Source organism: Lissotriton vulgaris, chromosome 9 (assembly GCF_964263255.1).
Source record: "Lissotriton vulgaris chromosome 9, aLisVul1.2, whole genome shotgun sequence".
NCBI classification, from domain to species: domain Eukaryota; kingdom Metazoa; phylum Chordata; class Amphibia; order Caudata; family Salamandridae; genus Lissotriton; species Lissotriton vulgaris.
In genome coordinates this window covers 1,022,055,165-1,022,079,764 of record NC_141697.1, presented here as the reverse complement: position 1 = coordinate 1,022,079,764, position 24,600 = coordinate 1,022,055,165, and the positions used below count along the sequence as shown (strand labels likewise).

At 44.7% G+C, this 24,600-nt stretch overlaps 1 protein-coding gene across 1 annotated transcript in view; it reads left to right on the top strand.

Annotated features, from left to right (window-relative positions):
* EIF4E3 (eukaryotic translation initiation factor 4E family member 3) overlaps nucleotides 1–24,600 on the top strand; it is a 123,004-nt gene that overhangs the window by 21,540 nt on the left and 76,864 nt on the right. Inside the window, exon 2 of the mRNA XM_086938916.1 lies at nucleotides 22,287–22,359. Within this exon, the coding sequence (XP_086795042.1) occupies nucleotides 22,287–22,359 (73 nt within the window). The remainder of the gene's footprint in view (nucleotides 1–22,286; nucleotides 22,360–24,600) is intronic.

The window sequence follows — 24,600 nt, the reverse complement described above, 5'->3', positions numbered from 1 at the left end:
TGCCTTATAATCGGATCACTCCTGACTAAATGACATTGTTTAAGGGCCTGTGTAACCTGTGAGTGTGGAAGGTTGTATGTTGTTACAAAGGTATGACCTGTTTCTTTTGATTTTTCTTGATTTTGCGCCAGACCGTTTTCTTGCTGCAGTTTCTAGCCCTATCAGAAGCCATTTTTAAAACTTTATTAGTATATACTCTGTCTTTAAATCTTAACCGCATCTCCTTTTCTGTTTTTTGAATATTCTGTTTCTGTACTACACACTTTGCTAGCTCTATACAGTTTACCAAATGGTATACTCTTTATGGCACAGGATTGAAACTGAGCCTGTAGAATACTTTCCCTGCTGTGGGTTCCCTGAAAAGCGTAGTAACCAACTTCTGTTCATGCACCCTAATTAAAACATCCAGGAACTCAATTTGTGTATCCCATATCATCCTTGTCAAATTCAAATCATTTGTGCTAATTTCACCTACAAACATCAATGCTTCCGTTAGACTCCCCTTCCAAATTATAAATAAATAGTTTATAAAAATTAACCCAGATTATGTTGCTCACCCATTTCTCCATCTCTATGCCTACGACCGCCTGCTCCTCCTACCAGCCCATATGCAAATTTGCATAGCTTGGGGCGAAACAGGTGCCCATTACTGGCCCTCTAAGTTGCATGGATCTTTCTTCATTAAATATGGATATATTTTTGGTAAGGCAGTATAGTATTCGATCATCTTTAATAGCATGATAGTGTGCTTGTAAAATGTAATGGGTCACACTCTTAGGAAATGCTTGACTGCTCTACGCCTGTCATTGTGGCATATGCTAGTATACAATAAAGATACATCTAATGACATAAGCAGCATATCCTCTTCCCAACTAACATCAACATTTCTACATTAAAAATCAGAGAAATCATATATATGAGGGAAAGCCTGAGGTCAATGGATTCATGGAGGAATTTATGTATCTAGAAGGAATTTATGTATCTAGAAAGGTCTGAAAATATATCTCTTAACACTGCTATAATGGGTTGGGGGCAGGGGGAGGGTGGTTACACATTCTTATGAACTTTTAGAATAAGATAAACAGGGAATTTTGGGTGATCCTGTTTCAAAAATGTATATTATCCCAACTGATTAGTTGAGCAAGCATGAGCGGTCCGATTGTATAGCTGTTTGAGACCTGCAGTAAATCTAGTACATTAAAGGCCTTCAAAATTGTGCAGTAATGTGTGACAGATCCCTTCTGTTATTCCTTGCCCCTTCATTTAGTGATGTTTGGATGTACAGTGCTGGTGATGGACAACTCTCAAAGCAGATATCTTATGTGAATTTTATAGGTAGGAAGTTGCAACTTATTACTGACCGCTGCATTATTATTGTTTTAGTATTGTGGGTGATAACTGTTGTGGTTCAACTGCACTTTCCATAGAAGATGTAATTATAAATTTTCCTATAACTTTTTTTTTTTGATTTCAGTAAATTTTTATTGGAAATTATATTTACATGGTGCGTGACATATACATGGTGAGAAATTTGAGTAACAGACCTATGGAAAAAGAAAAACGCCCTGGGCGGGGGGGGGGGGAAATCACAAATAACATAAGTCCAGCATATTGGTAATCAATACTTCTGACTGTGGCTGCTCAGTTCCGGCCGCCCCCTGGACACTGTTCGATTATCTCTCGCGCGGTTGTTGGTTTCCAGCTCCTACAGTGGATAAGAAAGAGAGAGAGAAGAGTAGAGAAGCACAGGGTGGGAGGAATAGGTAGAGTGCTGTTCTGGTGCCGTGTCTTGTTGTTATTCTATGACCCAGTTGGAGCTCTTGTGGCTCCTGTGGCTGTGTGTTGCTTGTTGCTGTGGCTATGGCGGCTTGTGTGAGGACATGTAGTTGTCTAGCGAAAGCCACATTTCGCACTTGTGTGTCAGCGGTGTGTGTTTGGCCGCTATGGTGTCTGCTCCCCTTAGAAATGTGACCCAGTTGAACCATGCCTTGACTGTGGCTTTCGCTGTGTCCTTCCAATTGTTCAGCACTGTCTTGACTGCTGCAGTCAGTAGCAGGTCTATCAGGTCCCTGTCCTCTTTTGTTTTGATTGTAGGAGCCATAAACCCTGTGGCCAGGCTCTGGAACTCAAATTGAAGTGGGGCGCCTGTTATGTCGTTTATCAGTGTGCCTATTGTGTACCAGAACTTCTTGACCTTGGTGCAGTGGAATAGGAGGTGCGCTAGATCACCTGTTTGTTTGTTACAGTTCACACCGGAATCGCTTTCTCGGATTCCTATGGAAGCTAGGCGGGCCGGGGTCCAGTATGCTTTGTGTATCAGCCAGAATTTGGTTTGGTCTAGGGTAGTCGTTACTTTCTTTCTTGACGTTTAAGTCCAGAGGTTGGTTTTTTTCTTCCTCGCTAAGCTCCCTGCCTATAAGTTTCCCAGTATGCCATGACCTTGTTGTTAAGTGTGGTGTATTTAGGGCTTTATAGAGGTGTGCTACCTGGTGTCCCAGTTTGTTTAGGTTGATCGCGTATTGCAGGATTGAGGGTGTGTGTTTGTGGAGGTCTGCCTTGCTGATCGCCACTTTAATCTTCAGGAAGTTGTATAGTTCGATGTTGTCAAGTTTGTGTTCTTCTTTGAGTGTGTTGAATGTGGTATGTGAGCCCTGCTGTTGTAGTTGGCTTACTGTGGAGATGCCATGTTTGTACCAAGAGTGCATGTCCAGTGTTGTGTCTCTGTATTTAATTCTGGGGTTGTGCCATATTGACTCTAGCTGGGACTTCTTGACGCTTGTCTCTAGTAGTTTGTCTATCTTGAGGAGGGCCTTCCTAGTGGTCCTTAGTATGGGGTTGTGTCTAATTGCGGGGTGTTTGGTTGCGGTGAGTAGGGCAATGGGTTCTATGCCTTTTTAATAGTCATCTTTCTAGCGAGAGCCAAGCCGGGGTGTAGTCCTGTTTAGGGGTGAGCCAGTTTAGTCCTTGCTTCGCTATGCATGCGGTTTGGAATGTTTTAAAGTTTATGTTGAGGCCTCCCAGGCCTTTGGCTAGTCTAAGCTTTTGTAGGCTGAGTCTGGGTTTCTTCCCCTTCCATAGGAAGGTGTTGAATAGTTTGTCCAGTTTTTTATGTAAGTCCGCTGTGTTGATCAGTGGGAGCATGTTAAGCAAGTAGTTTACTATCGGTGTGAGCATCATCTTGACAGTCTCCACCCTCCCCCACCATGAGGTGAATTTGGGTGACCACCCCTCTATCCTTTCCTTGATTTTCCGTAGTATTGCTTGTTCGTTCTGGTCTAGTGTGGACCTGAGGTCTTTCTCGAAAAGGAGGCCTAAGTATTTAATGGACTTTTTTTGCCACGTAAGTCCTGATGCGCCTGGTACTGTCTTCGTGGTGTGGATATTTAGGGGTTTGCATTCTGATTTTTCCCTATTTAGCTTGTATCCTGACACGTGTGCATACTGCTCTATGGTGTCCATAAGGGCCTTTATTGACTTCTCCCGGTTTTCAGTTATTAGGACGTCATCCGCGTAGGCAGCTAGTTTGAAAGTTTCTCCTTCTATTGGTATCCCCGCAATGTTGATGTTTGTCCTTATCATATTGAGCAGTGGCTCTATTGCTAGGAGTAAGGGCCTGTGAGAGTGGGTATCCCTGTCTTGTGCCGCATTCTAAGCAGAGTAGCTCGGATGTCCCCCCGTTAACTACTACGCGTGCTTTGGGCTCTTGTATAGGGCCAGGACCATCTTTCCTGTAGTTAGGTCCCAGTCCGAATTTCTGCATGCACTGGTCTAGGAATGGCCAGGAAACTCTGTCAAATGCCTTTTCTGCATCCAAGGCTATCATTAATTAATTGTGTGCTTATATAGCGCTGGAATCACTCCCGAAGGGGTACCTCCGCGCTTCGACCGCTGCGAAACCCTTCCTGGCTTCCCTGAGAGATGGTCCCTTAATGGGTATTGCCAGGGTGAGACCAGGCATCCCCGGCGGTCTGGTGGGGCCGTTAGTGAAGATGAGGCAAGCTAGTGCCCAGAGTTGCCGAGTGTGATCGCTGATCAGAGTGGGCACCGAGGCGAGAGAATTATCGAGTCTGCTGACCCTGGTCCAGAAACCTGCCGCGTCGGGAATCGAACCCTGGTCCCGGGCCGTCCTCTGCTCTCGGGTCTGCCGCCTCTAACCAGTGAGCCACACTACTTCACTGGTTAGAGGCGTGGTTACAGCTGCATTGTTACTTCTGCTGGCGTGGTTTATTAAATGGCGGAGCAGTCTAGTGTTGTCATGGGACGTGCTGTTTTTAAGGTAGCCTACCTGCGAGCAGTGTATGAGTGTTGGCAAGTATGCGTTTAGTCTGGATGCTAGAATTTTCGCATAGATCTTGCAATCTACGTTTATGAGTGAGATTGGCCTGTAATTTTTGGGATGCTGTGTATCCTTGCCTTCCTTGGGTATAACTATAATGTTGGCTTCTGCCATTGTTGGTGTCATGTTTCCGTTGTTGACGCAGTTTGTGAGAACGTTTGTTAGCGTCGGTTTGAGTATCAGTAGGAATTGTTAGTAGAACCTAGCTGTGAAACCGTCCGGACCAGGGGCTTTGTTGTCTTCGAAGCTGGCTACAGCTCTTTCTATCTCCTCGCCTGTGATGCTTGATTCTAGCTTTTCTCGCTGGGTGTCAGTTAGTGCCGGCGTAGTGATGCGAACCAGGAGCTCCTTACCCCCGTCGCCGCCTAGGGTGGTGTCTTTTTTGTAGAGCTGCTCATAGAAGTCTCTAAATGCATTGAGTATCTCCTTGTTAGCGGTCTGGGATTTATTATTGCTATCTCTGACTGCTGCTATCGAGTGCTGTTTGTTTGCCCTTGAGGTAGGACGCTAGTGCCTTCCCTGCTCTATTGGCGATACATAGGTTTATGGCTTTGCACTTGTTTATCCAGGTTCCAGCCCTTTCGCTGAGAATTCTGTTCAGTTCGTATTTCCTTTTTAGGTCTCGCCTGGACATCGCATCCGAAGGATGCGTCCAGGCTGGAGACTTAAAGCTGTCTGACACGGGGGAATGAGGGACAAGAAACTGTGACGAGCTTATCCTGGCTGGATTGAGCTGCGTGCATGCGCGTCAACATTCACGCATGCGCACATCACAGCCACACGCATACACAGCACTCACGCATGCGCACATACACACGCATACACAGGCACACCCCCGTCACCTACACGCATACACAGAGACCCCTCCACACACACCAGCCCCTCTCCTCTCGGCTCCACACACACGCACACGCATTTACACTTACACAGACACGCAGGCACCCAGACAGGCAACCCCCCCCCCCCCGTCACACACACGCATACACACAGACTCCAGGACACATACACACACACATGCACGCTCACACACATACACAGTCCGCCGCCGCGCGCGCACAGATGCCCCCCCCCTAACAAGGCGACGCCCCACTCACCGGCATCCTCAGTGCAGCGGCTCCCACCGGCAGCAAGACTCTTCTTCCCTTCTTCGGCACCGGGGCGCAGGGTAGGCTCCTGCCTGCTCCGGTGCGCCAAACAATCGCGGCTCTTCCGTGGGAGGCGGGGTAGGCTCCCGCCCTCCTACTTCCGGTTGTCCCCCACTCACCGGCATCCTCAGTGCAGCGGCTCCCACCGGCAGCAAGACTCTTCTTCCCTTCTTCGGCACCGGGGCGCAGGGTAGGCTCCTGCCTGCTCCGGTGCGCCAAACAATCGCGGCTCTTCCGTGGGAGGCGGGGTAGGCTCCCGCCCTCCTACTTCCGGTTGTCCCGCCCGGCCTGCCTGACTTCCTGGTCGCAGGCCGGCGCAAAACGACGCTGCATAAAAAATGCTTAGAACAGTGGTTCCCAAACTGTGCGCCGCGGCGCCCCGGTGCTCCGTCATGAGCAGCCAGGGGCGCCGCGCTCACGTTGGGAAAATTGACCTTATTGCAGCTGCAGCGCAAAAAACTTGCTGCCTGCATAATCCGGGAAAATTATTTGGCCCAAGAGCGCACGTACGTACGAGTCGTGCTTTCACAGGCGTAGTAGTCGCCATTACTGGCATATGCAGCTCGCCTCTGACCGTTTGAGGCACGTTATTGCTGCCCACCGTGGGATCCTCTTCGCAAGTAAGGTAAGGAACTGGCATGGGAGGGATTCCTGTTCAGTAGAACAGGAGAACAGGAGTACGGCAGTGATACACAAGCCAAGAAGCCAGACTGTAAAAAAGCGGGCTCCACGGAGCTTGTTAAAGCAGCCAGAGAGAAGGCTTTGCCTTGTCTTTTTATGTCTGATTTCTTTAACGAGCTCCGTGGACCCACCTTCTTACACTAAAACTAACGCAGGTGATACAGGTGTTAAACGGAGGTTGGGCAGAAGATCGGCATGGCATTTGATTATCATCAATTATTAATTAAATGACATGCCGATCTTCTGCCCAACCTCCGTTTTGCACCTGTATCACCTGCATTATTTTTAGTGTAAAAAGGTGGGCTCCACGGAGCTCGTTAAAGACTCGGAATGCGGGCATGATGTTCCCCCCAGATCCAAACAGCGTACAGATGCACATTTGGCTCCCCTCGGAAATGACATGGTAGAAGTAGTTTTGGCTGTCATGGTTGAGCAGCACATATTGGGAACATATTACTACGTGACAAACAGCACATTCAGGCCTAAAATTGGTATTTCCTTAGTATTCCCCCTCAGCGAAAAAGTTGCAAACCTTTGGTAATGTTTCGTGTAATGGATACGGTTTTCTTTCTGCAGACTCTTTTTGCGTTTCCTGACAGTCCTCAATTTAGGTTACTCTGCAAGATAATTTTAGGAACTAAAATAATTAGATGTTGTGCAGAGTGCGTGCAGAAACAGTGAGTGCAGAGTGAGTGCAGAGTGACAGTGAGTGCAGAGTGACAGTGAGTGCAGAGTGACAGTGAGTGCAGAGTGACAGTGAGTGCAGAGTGACAGTGAGTGCAGAGTGACAGTGAGTGCAGAGTGACAGTGAGTGCAGAGTGACAGTGAGTGCAGAGTGACAGTGAGTGCAGAGTGACAGTGAGTGCAGAGTGCGTGCAGAGTGACAGTGAGTGCAGAGTGACAGTGAGTGCAGAGTGACAGTGAGTGCGGAGTGCGTGCAGAAACAGTGAGTGCAGAGTGACAGTGAGTGCAGAGTGACAGTGAGTGCAGAGTGACAGTGAGTGCGGAGTGACAGTGAGTGCAGAGTGACAGTGAGTGCAGAGTGACAGTGAGTGCAGAGTGACAGTGAGTGCAGAGTGACAGTGAGTGCAGAGTGACAGTGAGTGCAGAGTGCGTGCGGAGTGACAGTGAGTGCGGAGTGACAGTGAGTGCGGAGTGACAGTGAGTGCGGAGTGACAGTGAGTGCGGAGTGACAGTGAGTGCAGAGTGACAGTGAGTGCAGAGTGACAGTGAGTGCAGAGTGACAGTGAGTGCAGAGTGAGAGTGAGTGCAGAGTGAGAGTGAGTGCAGAGTGAGAGTGAGTGCAGAGTGAGAGTGAGTGCAGAGTGAGAGTGAGTGCAGAGTGAGAGTGAGTGCAGAGTGACAGTGAGTGCAGAGTGACAGTGAGTGCAGAGTGACAGTGAGTGCAGAGTGACAGTGAGTGCAGAGTGACAGTGAGTGCAGAGTGACAGTGAGTGCAGAGTGACAGTGAGTGCAGAGTGACAGTGAGTGCAGAGTGACAGTGAGTGCAGAGTGACAGTGAGTGCAGAGTGACAGTGAGTGCAGAGTGACAGTGAGTGCAGAGTGACAGTGAGTGCAGAGTGACAGTGAGTGCAGAGTGACAGTGAGTGCAGAGTGACAGTGAGTGCAGAGTGACAGTGAGTGCAGAGTGAGAGTGAGTGCAGAGTGACAGTGAGTGCAGAGTGACAGTGAGTGCAGAGTGACAGTGAGTGCAGAGTGACAGTGAGTGCAGAGTGCGTGCGGAGTGACAGTGAGTGCGGAGTGACAGTGAGTGCGGAGTGACAGTGAGTGCGGAGTGACAGTGAGTGCGGAGTGACAGTGAGTGCAGAGTGACAGTGAGTGCAGAGTGACAGTGAGTGCAGAGTGACAGTGAGTGCAGAGTGAGAGTGAGTGCAGAGTGAGAGTGAGTGCAGAGTGAGAGTGAGTGCAGAGTGAGAGTGAGTGCAGAGTGAGAGTGAGTGCAGAGTGAGAGTGAGTGCAGAGTGACAGTGAGTGCAGAGTGACAGTGAGTGCAGAGTGACAGTGAGTGCAGAGTGACAGTGAGTGCAGAGTGACAGTGAGTGCAGAGTGACAGTGAGTGCAGAGTGACAGTGAGTGCAGAGTGACAGTGAGTGCAGAGTGACAGTGAGTGCAGAGTGACAGTGAGTGCAGAGTGACAGTGAGTGCAGAGTGACAGTGAGTGCAGAGTGACAGTGAGTGCAGAGTGACAGTGAGTGCAGAGTGACAGTGAGTGCAGAGTGACAGTGAGTGCAGAGTGACAGTGAGTGCAGAGTGAGAGTGAGTGCAGAGTGACAGTGAGTGCAGAGTGACAGTGAGTGCAGAGTGACAGCAGAGTGACAGTGAGTGCAGAGTGACAGTGAGTGCAGAGTGAGTGCAGAGTGACAGTGAGTGCAGAGTGACAGTGAGTGCAGAGTGACAGTGAGTGCAGAGTGACAGTGAGTGCAGAGTGAGTGCAGAGTGACAGTGAGTGCAGAGTGACAGTGAGTGCAGAGTGACAGTGAGTGCAGAGTGACAGTGAGTGCAGAGTGACAGTGAGTGCAGTCACTCAGCACCACCACATTATCAGTCAGAACCACCACAGCATCACTCAGAACCACCACAGCATCACTCAGAACCACCACAGCATCACTCAGAACCACCACAGCATCACTCAGAACCACCACAGCATCACTCAGAACCACCACAGCATCACTCAGAACCACCACAGCACCACTCAGCACCACCACAACATCACTCAGAACCACCACAGCATCACTCAGAACCACCACAGCACCACTCAGCACCACCACAACATCACTCAGCACCACCACAGCACCACCACAGCACCACCATAGCACCACTCAGCACCACCACTGCATCACTCAGCATCACCACTGCATCACTCAGCATCACCACTGCATCACTCAGCATCACCACTGCATCACTCAGCATCACCACTGCATCACTCAGCATCACCACTGCATCACTCAGCATCACCACTGCATCACTCAGCATCACCACTGCATCACTCAGCACCACCACAGCACAAATATGTTCTCTCAATGTTTCAAGCTTTATTACAAATGTCACAAAAAGATGTTAATATTTCACTTCTGTTCTTGGATTTTGTTACAATAAAATACACTGAACATAATCTTCACAAAAGTTATTTACAAAAGTTTAAGCTATTGCCATTATAAATTACAATCACTTTTATTAAGTATTAAAAAACATTAAAAGCCATTGTTATTTGTAATATCAATACATCTAAGTCACGTAAATACAAATGTTGCATTACAAATGCTATAGGTGTCACATTTGCGAGTTATAACTATTGGCATTGTAAATGACAAAGCTATTAATTCAGCTATTTTCAAAACCAACACATAAATGAACATTTGGTGAATTTCCATTAAAATATTTGACTTTTTTACTAAGATATTATTATACTGTTTTATGCAAACAAAATTTAGATACTGCATAAATAACTTTAATAAAACATATTTTATATGAAGCTTTTTATGTAAAAAAAAAACTATAGCATAACGCAAAAAACAATTGCCATTTACAATGCTAATAGCTCCAACTTAAATAATGCGAGAATTATTGCATTGCAAATGCTTGTTATTAGTGTTGTGAGTGTGTTCCTGTCTTCTAGGTTGGCTATGTGCCCTGTTTCTAGGTTTTTTATCTCCTTTTTTAGGTCTAAAATCTTTTTGTTCCGCTCTCTGTTTAGCCTGGCCTTAATGTTAAGTATTACGCCTCTGATCGTGGCCTTTAGGGCATCCCACAGGGAGTTCCTGTCTATTTCCGGGGTGTTGTTAATTGCTAGGTATTCTTTTATTGCCGTCTCTATTTCTGCCTTGGCTGTTACGTTTTTGAGTAGGTCATCGTCAAATCTCCACCTACGTGTTGGCCTTTCGTTGTGTCTGCCTGTCAGCACTAGGCTGATGTGTGAGTGATCTGAGCTGGCTCGTGTGCCTATTTCTGTCTGGTTGATTGAGGTGAGTGTGTGTCTGATATCAGGATATAGTCTATTCTGCTATTGGAGTTGTGTGGGGTTGAGTAGAACATGTACTCTCTGCCGTCTGGGTTCTGAAGTCGCCATGGGTCTCCGAGTTTGAGTCTTGTGTAGAGGTTCCTCAGAATGTTCCCTCTGTGATGTCTGGCTCAGTCTCTGCGGGTGTCTGTCTATGGCTGGGTCTAGTGCCTGATTCATGTCTCCAGCTACCATGAGGAGTTCCCCCAGTGGTATGGTGTCTAACTGCTCTCCGACCTTGTCCCAGAAGGACTTGTCATCAATATTAGGACCGTAGATGTTGGCTACATATATGGGTTCATCCCCTCTTGCTAGACTGATCCCTACGAATCTGCCCTATGTGTCCGCCTGCGAGTTTTTCAGTACTAGCTTTGCTTTCTTACTTACTATTGTGATGACACCGTTCTTTTTATTTTGTGCGGGTGATCCTATGACTTTGCTTATCCAGCCAGCCTTTAGGTGGCCTATGTCTTCCGCTTCAAGTCTAGTTTCTTGTAGTACATATGTGCATGCTCGAGTTCTCCTGATAAACAATGGTATTGCAACCCATTCAAATATGTTTCCTTATACAGTTTTATATGCTATCTAATAACATTTCAACAGCATTCATAAAAACCCTGCATCTTTCTTTCGAACAAATCTCCAATTTCTTTCCATCCCCTGCATGCCTCCTCTTTGAGCACGACCTACTTTAAGCCACATGTATGTTTTGCCCTAACCCATATTATCTAAGCAGATTACCCACACCTCATTTCAAGGATCACAACCTCTGCTTAAGTTATACATGCATACCCCTGCATTCTAAAAATATAAACATTTATGTATACCCTCAAATAAAGCCGCCAACCAATGCATGAATTCGCATTTAAACCCCTACCTAAAGATCACACCTCCTATTAATTTAATCTACCACACAGAAACTGGAGTAAAAGCATATTTTCTTTAATAGCGCAAGACTAATCCCAATAATCACCAAAAACGTACTATCCTTGGTATCCGAAGTAGCTTGCTAATAGTAATGTAACACACAGTGGTTGGGCAATCGATTTGTAGTTTATACTGGGTGTATAATAATTCCCTTTTACTGCCAGACACTTACATTCACATATTACAGAACTGCTAAGAGGCATGTTTATCATCCAGTACCGTACCAGTCCACAGCAAATAAATAATCCATCAAACTGAACAGGCATTGAATAAATGAAGTCATATGCCACATGCTGCTAGCCAATGTAGGATTTCAATTTAGTCCACCTCTGCTGGTCACAACTGGGAACGTACTACAACTGCTTCTCGACATCTCACAATGACCATCAGATGTAGGATGACATTTGCAAGGTCCATCCCAGCAGGTTGCTTCACCATTTCTCTATTTAATCTATGCCCGTTTCGGCCAAGTAATCGAAACCAAAGATTTCAGAATGGACAACGCCATGCAGTAATCCATTAACTGGACTATGAAGAAGATAAGAAATACCATAATGGGGCCTGGTCAAAGCTACCACCTTACTGAAAATAAAATGCGCACGTGCCTCTCTCTCACACTTCCAACCATCACACTGCGAAGAGCTGCATTCCATTTCACAAAAAATGCACCTCCAGGGTAATCTCGCATCACATGGAAGCACTTCCTACAGAGGATCAAAACAAAGACCACACCCTTCCAGGCACACACCCATCATAGTGTAGCATGCTACCCATGTATGCAATAGTTTCAGTGCCCCACTTAGGGGTAGTAAGCGCTATACAAGTATTACAATACAGTACCTTGATCCACCCTGTACACCATTGCATCTTTGGTTTGTGTAATCTTGTTATGCTAACCAGTCATACAGGGGGGTGTTCCAAAAAGTCCAGTGCTTTATCTTTTTGTTAATGGAGGCTGTGCGGTCTCCACTACATTTATTATTGTTCTATTCCTAATGTTGAAAACGTGGATACAAATGGACTGTCCTTGAAGAAATCTTATTTAGATGCACAACTCCACTTGAGATTCTGGTCTGCTCCAAGCATCCAACACCTCTAACACAGCCTGCACCTTATCCAGACCTCCAAGCCCAGCACCAGCTCAACCCCACAAAGACAGAAATTCTGCTACTTGCCAAGAATAAAAGAGCAAACAGTAGTCAATACCTGGCTCGGTGACATGAACCTTAATGGCTTCAGACACCAACTATCGCTCAATGCCAAGTCATTTGGAGCATACTCTTCTCACCTTCAAGAATCTCATTGCTGCATGTCTCATCCAGTACCTGAAGAACTATGATCACCTCATCACCATCCTTTGCTGGCTCTCCTTGCTGGCCCACACCATTTTCAAAACGAGTCGGACAATGGTGAGCCATACTGCGTGTAGAGCGGCATACACGAGGGAGACCGCTCAAAAACACATGCACTCTAATGGCGTGCTTCACACGAGACATGCAGCAGAAGCAGTGATGCCAGCCAGGCAGAGATTGCAAAGAGGCAATACTCCATGGTAGCAACAAACACAAGATTGACCAGCTGGGACACCAATAAGAAGCAGGCTAATGAGACTGACCAGGGAAGTCAAACAATAGTAAACAAAGGGCGGGATCTAAGCCCCCTTATGTTCTGGGTAAGCCACATAATGCCTTGCAACACGCAGCGCATGAGCTGTCTAGTAGGAGGAAATCTGGTATCTTAGAGGTCACACATTTCACACCTGCCACAGTAAAATCCATTCTGCATGGAATTGCCTCTCACCTCAGTCAAAAACAGGACACATTCACTACCCATGCAAGCCAAAATGAAAATTAAGTATTTTACTACTTTCAACACTCTCCGTTTCGACCACCAGTCCTCACTGAAGCATTTCCTTTGCGAATGACCGAGATGCAACAGATACAAGTGCCACCTAAGCGTTCTGAACACAAACCCAAGAGCGGCATCCATGTCCTCGCATTTACTGCCAAATGTCTTCTTTTTTTAAGTTCAAGAAAATTTTATTAATAGTAATAAAAAAAGAAAACCAGGTGTCAAAACAAAGTACAGCGAGATATCAGAATAAGAGTCTAAGCAGAATAATACAATCATACAAATGCAAGCATGATAATAAAATAACTCTGGGTGCAAGATGAGAGAAAGGGAAAGGGTAAAGAAAAAATACGATAAGCATAAAATATGAAATACATGAGAACATTGGAGAGTAATAAACAAAATTGGTACAACGAAGGATAAGTGGAATGCATCCGGCATTTAAGGAGGTTCAGGAACTTCCTGTTGTGGAGGCGAGGGGTGGAACAAGCGTTTACTACATGAGTCCAGATAAAGTGTGACGGGAGTCCATAAGTCCATGCGTTTTGTAGCCATACACGCCGGGGAAACATGGGCAGTGTCAAATCTATGGTTATGGCATACATTGAACCACCATGCTTTGAAGGAAATTTTGGAGAAGTCTTTCCAGTTGACTGTAATTTGTTGGAAGGCAGCGGCAAGTAATAGATCAGCAATCTGAGGTTTTAGATCAATGCCATGCCAACAAGGAGAGAGACTACCCATAAAAACATGTGTGTGAGAAAAGGGGATAGAGGTGTGAAAAATTAAATTAAGTTGAGCCCAAACCTGTATCCAAAAATTACGAACATGAGTGCATGAAAATAACATATGAAATAAATTGGCTTGCGGTGACGAGCAAGACCAGCATGTGTGGGGAGTAGCAGGAAAGCGTTTGTGAAGGTCAGAGGGTGTGTAGAGGAGTCTATTGTAAATAAAGAACAAAGTCTGAGTAAGGGTTGCTGCTCTGGAGGATTTGCGAAGTTTGGTCCAGATTTTGTCCCAAAAGGAAACCGACCAAGAGACAGACAAATCATGCTCCCAAGATTCTTCTACTTTAGATTTGGGTCTCGGAGTCACACCAGTGTGGAGATATTTGTAAATAGCAGTAGCTTTTGGTGTAGTGCGTAAGAAGGAATAGAGTGCGGTAGTGGTGGTGGATGGAGCAGGAGGAGGACAGGGCTGAGAGAGATCATTGTATTTAGTTAGAACTGTATTTTTAAGCAATTGATATCTGCGTGCAAAGGAAGTAGGTAAGTCATAGAGGGAGTGAAGGGTGTCAAAAGATAAAAAGGAGGAGTGAGAAAAAAGTTGGGAGATCCACTGTATGCCTCGAGCATGCCAAGTTTTCCAGAAAAAGGGTCTATTACGGATGAGTAAGGAAGTGTTATGCCATATGGGAGAAGAAAGGAAATCAGCAATGGTAGTGGGAGGAGAGTGCGTAGAGGAGAGGAGTAATTTAGTGGTAAACTTATGAATCGGAGTAGAGATAGAGGTGGGTTTACGGGAGAAGGAAAGGTACTCAGCAAAGGAGAAGGGAGAGAGAAGAAGGCGTTCAAATTTGGTCCATAGAGGACAAGGGGTGTCAGAGTCTTGTAGCCAGAAAGAAGCTTGTCTCAACTGAAACGCCTTGTGGTAGGCTGGAAAGTCAGGAAAATTGGCCCCACCTTCCGACTTAGGACGAATCAGATGTGCTAGAGACATTCGCGGCTTCTTTTTATTCCAAAGAAAGGACGTTAAAATAGAGTTGATCTTTTTGAAAAATTTGGAGGGGACAGGAACCGGAATGTTGGAGAGGGTGTAGAGAACAATGGGAGATAACATCATTTTAATAGTGTCGAGGCGACCCCACCAGGATAGGTAAAGGGGATGCCACTTGGATGTGAGATCTGTCAATTTCTGAATGCATTTGGTCATGCATAGGGAAACGGTATTTGGGATGGTGGGAGTGACATGCATTCCAAGGTATTTGATGTTGGAGGGTTTCCATGTAAAATTAGAGGCAGCAAAATCGGGTTTGAACGTAAATTTAGTCAAGGGGAGGATCTCACATTTATCATTATTAAGTTTGTAGCCAGATATTTGGGAGTGAGCGTGGACTTCAGTGAGAAAAGCAGGAATGGAAACGGAGGGGTTGGAGACAAATAGCAGGATGTCATCCGCATAAGCGGCTAGTTTGATGTGGGAGTCTGAGAGTTGGAAACCATGGATGGAGGGATTTTGACGGAGCTTGGATAGGAAGGGTTCTAATGCTAGGTTAAAGAGGAAGGGAGATAATGGACAGCCTTGGCGAACTCCTCTTTTTAAATCAAAAAAGGAAGACATTTGACCGTTAACACAGACTGCTGCGCGTGGGTTAGAATAAAGAAGTGAAATCAAGGATATAAAAACAGGACCGAAACCAAACCATCGGAGGGTGTGAAATAGATAAGTCCATTCGACCCTATCAAACGCCTTTTCGGCATCTAAGGCAATGGCCGCAAGGGGATGGGGTAAAAGGCGGGACTGAGAAAGGATATTGAAGAGGAGTCTGGTGTTATCAGTTATGAAACGGCCCTTGACAAAGCCCGACTGTTCCTCGCCCAAAAGGTCTGGGAGAAGAAGGTCAAGACGTGCCGCGAGAGACTTTGCAAAAATTTGATAATCAATATTAACCAAAGAGATTGGTCTGTAGTTTTTGCAGTGTTGAGGATCCTTCCCCTCCTTGGGTATGAGGCAAATATAGGCATCCGAGAAAGAGCCGGAGGAGGAACCTAAGGAAAGAAAGGTGCCGATGAGGGAATGTAGTCGGGGAAGGAGGAGCTTTGAGAAGTGCAAAAAAAATTCTACTGTGAAGCCGTCGGGTCCAGGGGCCTTGTCTTTTTGGAGGGATTGAAGCGCTTTGAATAGTTCTTGTTGGGATATATCAAGTTCTAATTGAGAGAGATCAAGTGGAAAGTGAGATGGTTTTTGAATGGAGGAGAAAAACGTGTCTAGAGAGTGGGAGGAGGGCTGGGTTTCAGAAGAATATAAGGTCTTATAAAAGCTAGAGAATTCAGTGAGAATGTCTGCGTCTGTGTGTTTGAGATTTAAATCGGTGTCATAGATTGATTCAATGTTTAATTTATTGTGTTTCACCTTGAGATAATTGGCTAAGATCTTGCCAGCTTTATTTTTGCCTCCATAGAACTTGGCACTGGATTTTAATAAGTACAGGGATGCATTGTCCGTAGATTTTTTATTAAACTTCATCTTAGCGTTAACCAGGGCAGTTAGAGTTTGCTGTGAGCGAGAAGTGAAATAAGAATGCTCCAATTTCTTGATATCCAAAAGGATAGCCTTGGTAAAATCGCGAGCAGCTTTACGTTTTTTAGCAACAAAGCCAATGATAAAATCTCTTGCCGCCGCTTTAAAGGCATCCCAAATGGTGTGTTTAGGGACAGGAGAATTATCATTTAGGGAGAAAAATTCGTGAGAGAAGGAAGTGAAGGAGGCAGTAAATTTAGGGTCTAGGAGGAGAGAATTGTTGAAACGCCAACGTTTAGGGCCTGTTGATTTGGGTAGGATATCCAATTGAACTAGTGTGGGGGCATGGTCAGAAAGTAAAATCGGACCAATTTCTGCATGAGTGAGAGTTTGGGCAATATGATGGGTGACAAAAATGTAATCAATCCGAGATTGGGAGTGGTGACAGGGAGAGTAAAAGGTAAATTCCTGGAGTTCTGGATTGCAAAGACGCCACGCATCAGTGAGTTTGTGTTGGGAAATAGCTTGAGAAAAGGATTTGTGAGATTTGTTAGGGACGAAGTGTGCTCTGGAGTTCCTGTCGAGAAAGGGATCTAGGGGCTGATTGCAATCTCCTGCTAGAATAAAATTATCATCAATGAATCTGGTGATGTGTTGGGAGAATGAGTGCCAGAAAGTGGGATCTCCAGTGGTAGGGGCATAAACATTTAGGAGAGAAATTGGAACATTCTTGATAGCAAGTTTGGTATATATCCATCGGCCTTCAGCATCGGATTCTTGGGCAAGCAGGGAATGAGCAAGATTTTTGTGACATAAGATTGCAACGCCATTACGCTTACCATCCCCAGGAGAATAATAAACATCGCCCACCCAACTTCTTTTCAGTTTAACAGATTCATCGGCAGATAAATGGGTTTCTTGTAAAAAAGCAATGTCCACATATAAACGCGAAAGATGAGATAAAATCCTTTGACGCTTGATAGGGGAGTTGACGCCCTTAACATTCCATGTGATTACCTTTAGAGACATAACCTCTCAAAGAAGAGGGAGAGAACAAAGAGAGAGAAAGATGTACAAAGGAGACCCAGAAGAGTGAGGAGACCATGGAGGATAAAAAAGTCAATGAAAGACAGCGCAATATAATAATGAAAGAAAGAATGAGAAAAGAGAGAAGAGGAGAAGGAAAAGGAGAATAGGAGCAACCGATGCCGAGAAAATGAGAAGATAGGCCAGAGACATATCATATCGAAGAAGAAGATGAAAACAAAAGAAAGAAAAGGGGATGCAAAGGAGACCCAAAGAATTGAAAAGCCAAGAAGAATGAGTCGGTAAAAAGCAGCGCAGTATAATAAAGAGTAAAAGGATGAATAAAGAAGAGATAGGGTGAGGAAAAGGAAAGTAGAAGCAAGTTGTGTAGAGCAGAGGATAAGGTAGTCCAAAAAGTAGTCAGAATAGGAGATATAAGACCGCAATAGAAGAGTATTCGAAAACCAAGAAAGAGAGACACCTGTGAAACAGAGAAAATTGGGGGACATAAAAGTGGAAAAGATACAAGGAGGAAAGTGAACAACTGGGAGGAAAGGGAAAACATACTTACGAAGGGTAGAGATGGGGAGGTTTGATCACCAGGGGAAGGATACGCGAGGAGATGAATGAGGGGGGAGCGCCAGGCAAAGGAAGCAAGCGTCCAATGCAAACGAACCAACAGGTCGGGGGAATAACGCCAAACATATTGGAAAACCTGCAAGGAGAAGGGAGGAAAAACAATAATGAATGAGACGAATGAGAGAAGGTGAGAACAAGACAATAATGAGTAGTATAAAGGTACGCAAATAGGCGGCAGTGAACAATACTAATTAACGAACAAGGATAGAAGGAAAACGACGGGGAGTGAGGGAAAGAACAGGAAAACATGAGAACAGGAGCCGCCTGAAAACGTGGCAAGAACAAGCAAAAATACATTCAACAATGCACGACAAGCATGCAGATTAATTGAAATTTCAAAGCTTTATCACGCAGAAATCATGGCGGGAAAGCTGACGAGGAGCTGGAAAAGTCCATGTCAGAAGCCTGAGTTGCATTCAAAAAGCTTCGTAGGCGAACAGGATCTTCATATGTCGTAGTTTTGTTGTTGTAGGTCACTCGGAATAGGCAAGGGTGGAAAAGACCGTATCTGGCTCCAATGGCGCGAAGTTCTGGTCGCATGTCCAAAAAGGCCTTGCGACGAGTAGCTGTAGCTCTTGCATAATCCTGTGCAAAGAAAAGATTGGAGCCTGACCATTGCAGTCGAGGTGAGGCACGGGCCGCTGAAATTACTTTGAGGAGGTCAGTATATTCTAAGAAGTACATGATGATACCTCTTGGTCGTGAAGAAGGAGAGGAAGTAGAAGGGAGGCGACCCAACCGGTGTGCACGCTGCATGTTAAGCGTGGTATCTTCAGGTAGGTGGAGAAGCTTGGGCAGAAATTATTTGAAGAAGGCAATGGGATCAGTCCCCTCACAATTCTCCGCCAGGCCGTAGAGACGTAGATTGTAGCGCCTGTTACGGTTCTCCAATTCTTCAACCTGCTTTTGAAGGGAAGAAATTTGAGATTGCATGTGTGTTACTTTGGAGGATGACTCCTGTAGAGCTGTTAGGGAATGTTCGACTGTAGTCACTCTGGCATCCATCTGAGACCAGTTGTCAGTAAGAACCTGCAACTTAGAATTAGTTTCTTCCATGAAGGGTCTGAGGGCGCGTATTCCTTCCAATAACAGCTCCATAGAAACAGCCGATGTGGACCCCGTTGGCGATGGAGGATCTTTTTTAGGGCGTTTCGACGTGACCTTCCCTGGAGGCTGTATGGGCCGCTCCGTGTTAGACTGCGACATTTGAGTGATGATTCCTTGAGAGGCCTCGAGGTGCGCCAGTGCAGAAAAGACTTTGGAGTTTTTAATGAAGACACGGCGTGGAGGTTTGAAGGTGCGAGAGAATGCCTTCTTTTCCATAAAGACGAAGAACAATAATGTCCACTACTAGTCCAGAGGCAATGAAGAGTATGCGTCGGAGCTTCTAACTGAAAAACCGCTCAAGGTGCAGGTATGCCATGGAGTGAGGAAAATGGGTGAAACAGCAACCAAATCTCTAATTGAAGGAGTTAGAACATAGATGACGATAACAGAGAGCCATCGTGGTGATTGAGTGTAGAGAAATGGCACCTTGTGGAGGAGTAAAGGTCCGTCAAAAAGAGGACATCAGGAGTGCAAGGGGAGCATATGAAGGAGAACGTACAAAAAACCGTACTTAGCACTGCTCCCAATTGTAAATAGCGTCAGACATGTGACCAAGGGAGAAAGCAGGGCAGTTGGTGTATAATTAAATGAGTCTGAATGCACCTGCAGGGTGTCTGAGGAGAGAGAAAAACATTTGCTCAAAATGGCCGCCAGAGAAAAAAAAAACGCGAACCAAACTTGCCAAAGTCCGTTGAGAGACAAATCATAGCATACGCAGGCAGCGGTGAAATATATAAGCAGAAATCACCTCACTATGAAGGGTTGGCGCTGCGTAGGGCTCCATGGTAAATTCGCATTGTTGTGGGACGGGAGCACCGCAGTCCGCGCTGAGAAAGCACAAAATGGCGGGCGCGACTTTCACTCAGCCGCGTCCGCTGCGAAAACACGAAAAACGGCCATGCCGCCGCTTGAAGAGGACCGCAGTCAAGAGCCCCTTTGTCGCTGCAGTCTCCCTTTGCAGAAAATGAGCCTTGCAGGTGCCGGGATATCGGTGGAAGCGGCGAAATCCCCTGGCGACCGGGAGCGCTTACATCTGCGCTGCCGTCCTTGCCGGGCGCCAAGCCACGCCCCCCAAATGTCTTCTTTTTAAGAGAAACCTTCCTCTTCGAACCCTGAATGTGGAATCCCTTCTAAGATACGTCCCGACCCCTATCAACATGTTCTTGATTCCTGCTCTTGGCTTGAGTTATTCTTGTTCTCTTTAGTAAAGCATGTAAAATCGCTTTGATACTCTGCACATAAATGTACTGTAAAAACATTGCAAATACAAACCATAACAAATGTGTGCATGGTCTCCATACAAACTGAGGTGTCCTGAGGTATCCTGAGGCTTCAGAAACAAACGTTTACCCAGGCCAAGTGACTGTGTGGAGTAGTTGGTACATAATAAAAATGTGCCTGGTCAAATTCTTTGATTATTCACGCAATTCAGAGCATTTCGATTAGAAATGTTGTACATGCAATACAGCGGTCGGAATACAGGACATTTATTAGTTTGGATGGGTAAGGAGCTATGGAGGTGACTGATAAATAGTGTATGACCGCATCGTCCAAACTGTGGGCCGGATCCCACTTGTGTTGTAAGCTGATTTTTGTGGGTAGAACAGTACCTGTCTGTATGTAAGTAATATTTAAAATCATTAGGCATGTCTGTGCCCCAGTGCAAATGTGCGGAACTGTGTCTAAGTCCAGTTTTCAAAACAATCCTCACAAGTATTCCCAAGCAAGACTCTGGTGAACCTTCCAGTATTGCTGTGTTTTTTTACTTGACAAAGCCATTTCAATTGAAAATGTGCTCTCTATAGGCAAGCATACACAACCATACTACTTGTGTATGACTTTAACACACAGATTGAGAAATATGGGTGTGGCATAACCGCCAGAGCTGCCGTCTTTGGATCTGGGGATCCGAATACAAGTGCAGATGTCTCAAAATTCTTAGATTCTGGACAAATCATTTAATCTTCCTTGCTTTAAATAAAAAGAATGTGACCTTGTGCACTGTAATCTAGTGCTCATGTAAAGTGCTTCAGTGCTCTTGGGCCATTTTCGCTCTATATAAAATAGCAAAAATGCACCACTTGGCTTTGTTTTAACATAAAAGTTGATATGCGGCCAAACCTCATACTCTGTTGTGGAAGGGGTTTTTCATATGTGTTCAAATCAATGGTATCGACACCACTATTCTTAAAAAGCCTTGTGATTTTACGGATGCCTCCGGCCAGCATCAGCTCCAGACTGAGTACAGCTCACCATCATCTTCCACCTTCATGTGCAGAGGAATATATTGGACTTGGTCTGATATCAAAAGGCGTGGTTTTACACTAAAATTGCTATTACATAAAAAAATTGACCGCTCTTGTGTGCATTAAAGCTAGGTGTGTTGCGAAAGTTTGTTTTTGTTCAAATTGCACCTTAGTTTTAAAAATGTTGTGAAGTATGGTATATGACATAATATACATGTATCATGACATTACATAAGCTCATCATAAAGTCTTTCTCCCAACATTGTACATGCTTCTATTGCTGCGTAAAGTATAATTATATGAAAAGTTAATATACTTTCCTGGAACCTTTCATAGTGTCTTTGACATATGATCTTATCTAACTGTAAATTATTTCTTTTGCGATCTCGTTATCCAGGTGTCTGGTAAAATATTGCTCTCTAGTGTTCTAAAGTGAGATGTTTAAGAACTAGGGCTTTGCATTTGCATGTCTGGGTCTTTACTCCAACACTGCAAATAATACATTTCGCTTACAAGTTTAGTTTGCAATTGCCCATTATATACTCTTGAGTAAGACTGAATCCTTTTGAAAAGATCGCTAAGCTAAATATATCCATTTGGCCAGATTCCATTTTCCTTCCCCGGCATCTCCTTTGACCCGTCGATCACAGTGGCCTCTTGACACGAACGATATCTAAAGTACAGCTGGCAAACAAGATGTAGCTTGTGGCTGCATGCGATCTTTATTAATGCTTTACATATTTTACAGACAGTGTCCCTTCTTAGGGCGGTGAAGGGAAAGCAATCCATCTAAAAATTATATCACCACAAAATCTTTGTTCTGTGTGTTTGAAAGCCCTTGGCTAAATACTTTGAATTGCGTGGAATTGTATTTTTGTTTGCACTGCCTTACATCGCAATTCTTTCTAAATTTAACGCGCTCCAGAACATTCTTTGTTTATCTCCACATTGAACCCAAACTCCCTTACACGAACTACCTGCACCACTAGGGTTTTCAGCGTCACATCTTCGCATATATTTAGTGAATAATGAATTATTTACCTATTTATCATATGTTTATCTTTTAGGTCACTGCCTGGAACCACAGCTGCAGAATGTGAATCAAATTTAAAGAAAATTTATACAGTGCAAACAATTCAGGTAAGGTTTGAATATGCCGTTTTGTCATAGTGTTTTAAGTAAAATGACACTATGTCTTCAGGGAGCGTCCATTTACCAAATGTTTCTGTCCTACTCTTTGGATTGCATGGAAAAACCGTTCCTTTTACTTATGGGGACCCCCACTGATTCCATATCGGCCTCCCCCTTAGGCAAATTCTTCAATTTGTACCTCAAAACAATTCAGAAAAATACATAAACCAGTATGCATTAAACCAACATTCAAATTATAAAAATGTAATCGTAATTTTAATGGATTAGATGTAATAAATCTAAATTTAGATTTATTTTGAAAGAGCAAGCGATATACCAGATTCTAACATATCAGTTTCTCTTTTTCCGTTCTGATGCATGCTCACTTTCTGTCTGCGCATACCAGTGCTTCAGTTGGGGCTACCAAGTGTCCATTTTAGGTTCCGTTTCCTGTGCTTGTACTGCTTGCACGAATCTAGATAAGAATATCAACTTAGTTTTTGGCCTCTAATTTTTCAATTTTAAGTAGTGTTTTTAATGTTCCTTTTGTCTGTACATGTCCTTTATTCTGCTAATATTTACGTTTTGAAACCGTCGTAGACCCTCTGAGTAGGTGTTGTGGACACCAGGTTGATAATTGCCGGCATAGACAGTTGCGTGTAAATGTATAGGGATAAAATGCGCGCAAACATGCATACTCTGACTATTGTATGTCACGGAAGGATTCTTAGACCGCATTTATGCAGAAGCCACAACACAAGTGACTTTTTAAGGTGCAAAACATTGAAGGGACATGAAATATACCTCCTATGTGTATGGGGGGTACTTCATTTTTTCCCCAAATGTAGTGGACAGGTCATGGGTTAGTAGATATAAATGTTGTGCTTCCTTAGTGTGCGTCACTTCTTTCTTCCAATCCCAGGAATTGTGTCTTTAGTCTGTTTGTAGTACCTTTCTTTTACTCTCTTAGGCTTCTGATCCGGGAGGGTCCTTAAATTTGGAGGATAACTGAAAATCTGTCAATCCTATCCCCCGTAAAGCTCATTTGCATTTGTATTTAATTTATTTATAAAGCGCTAACAATCATCCTAGGTAGGATATCACGGCGCTGAGGTTTGGTGCTGAGGGGTACGGTGACCGCATTGATTACTGATTATTCTGGTTTAGGGAAGAGTAGTGTCTTTAATTGTTTCCTAAATGATAAGAGACATTCTGTCAGTCTGAGATTGGGAGGTAGTTCATTCCACTTGGTTGCAGCTAGATGAGAGAAAGCCCGCTCTCCCATCCTGACAGTCTTCACGTGGGTAGTGTTTGCTCTTCCTGAAGTTCTGGATCGAAGGTTCCTCGATGGTCTATGGAATTTGACTTTATTGTGTAGAATGGTAGGGCCTGTATTGTAAAGTACCTTGTGTGTGATACACAGTAATTTGAAGTTGGCTCTTTGTCGCATTGGGAGCCAATGTAGTTCTCGCATGCAACTTTTGGCCGAATCATATCTCTTCTTAGTGCAAAATGCCGCGGCAAAGGCTGTATGCAATATCTGCAGTTTAGAGAAAAGATAGTCTGCCATTCCAACAAACAGAGAGTTGCCGTAGTCCAGTCTGCTCATCAGCAGCGACTGGACCAGGGTCTTCCTACACTCAGTCGGAATCCAGGGGAAGACTCGTCTGAGCATTTTCAATAATGCAAAGCCTCTGCCACAGACAGTGGAGACATGTGATTTCATGGATCATCTTTCTCATCAATGGTGACCATCAGCTGGGTGTCGTCAGCATAAGAACACATTTCAACACCCCACTTTCTTCCAATAGCTGCCAATGAGGAAACAAATACATTAAACAGGGTTGGGCTTAATGAAGCCCCCTGAGGAACCCCATATTTAATGTTTCGCTGGGGAGAAATGAAATCACCCTAGTTGAAGCTCATCTTTCACTCCTTCAACTAGCCTTGGATTTTCAAACTACGGAATTTGTATTTGAGCATGTATGTATTGTTGAAATTTCAATTACAAGTTTTAAACCTCCTTGTTCTGTTGGCTAAAAATCCAAAACTGACTTGGAGAATCGCATTTGATTTGGGACCACTTTCCAGCTATGCCACTGCACCGGAGACCCCAATGAGTTCAACTTTGAGTTGCAATTCCTGAAAAGGATTTATGAACTGATTAACTAGGCTCTACTAACACAATATTGGATACCAAGTATTTATAGAGCTATCTAGAATCATTCCTGTAGTTACTTCCCCAACTCC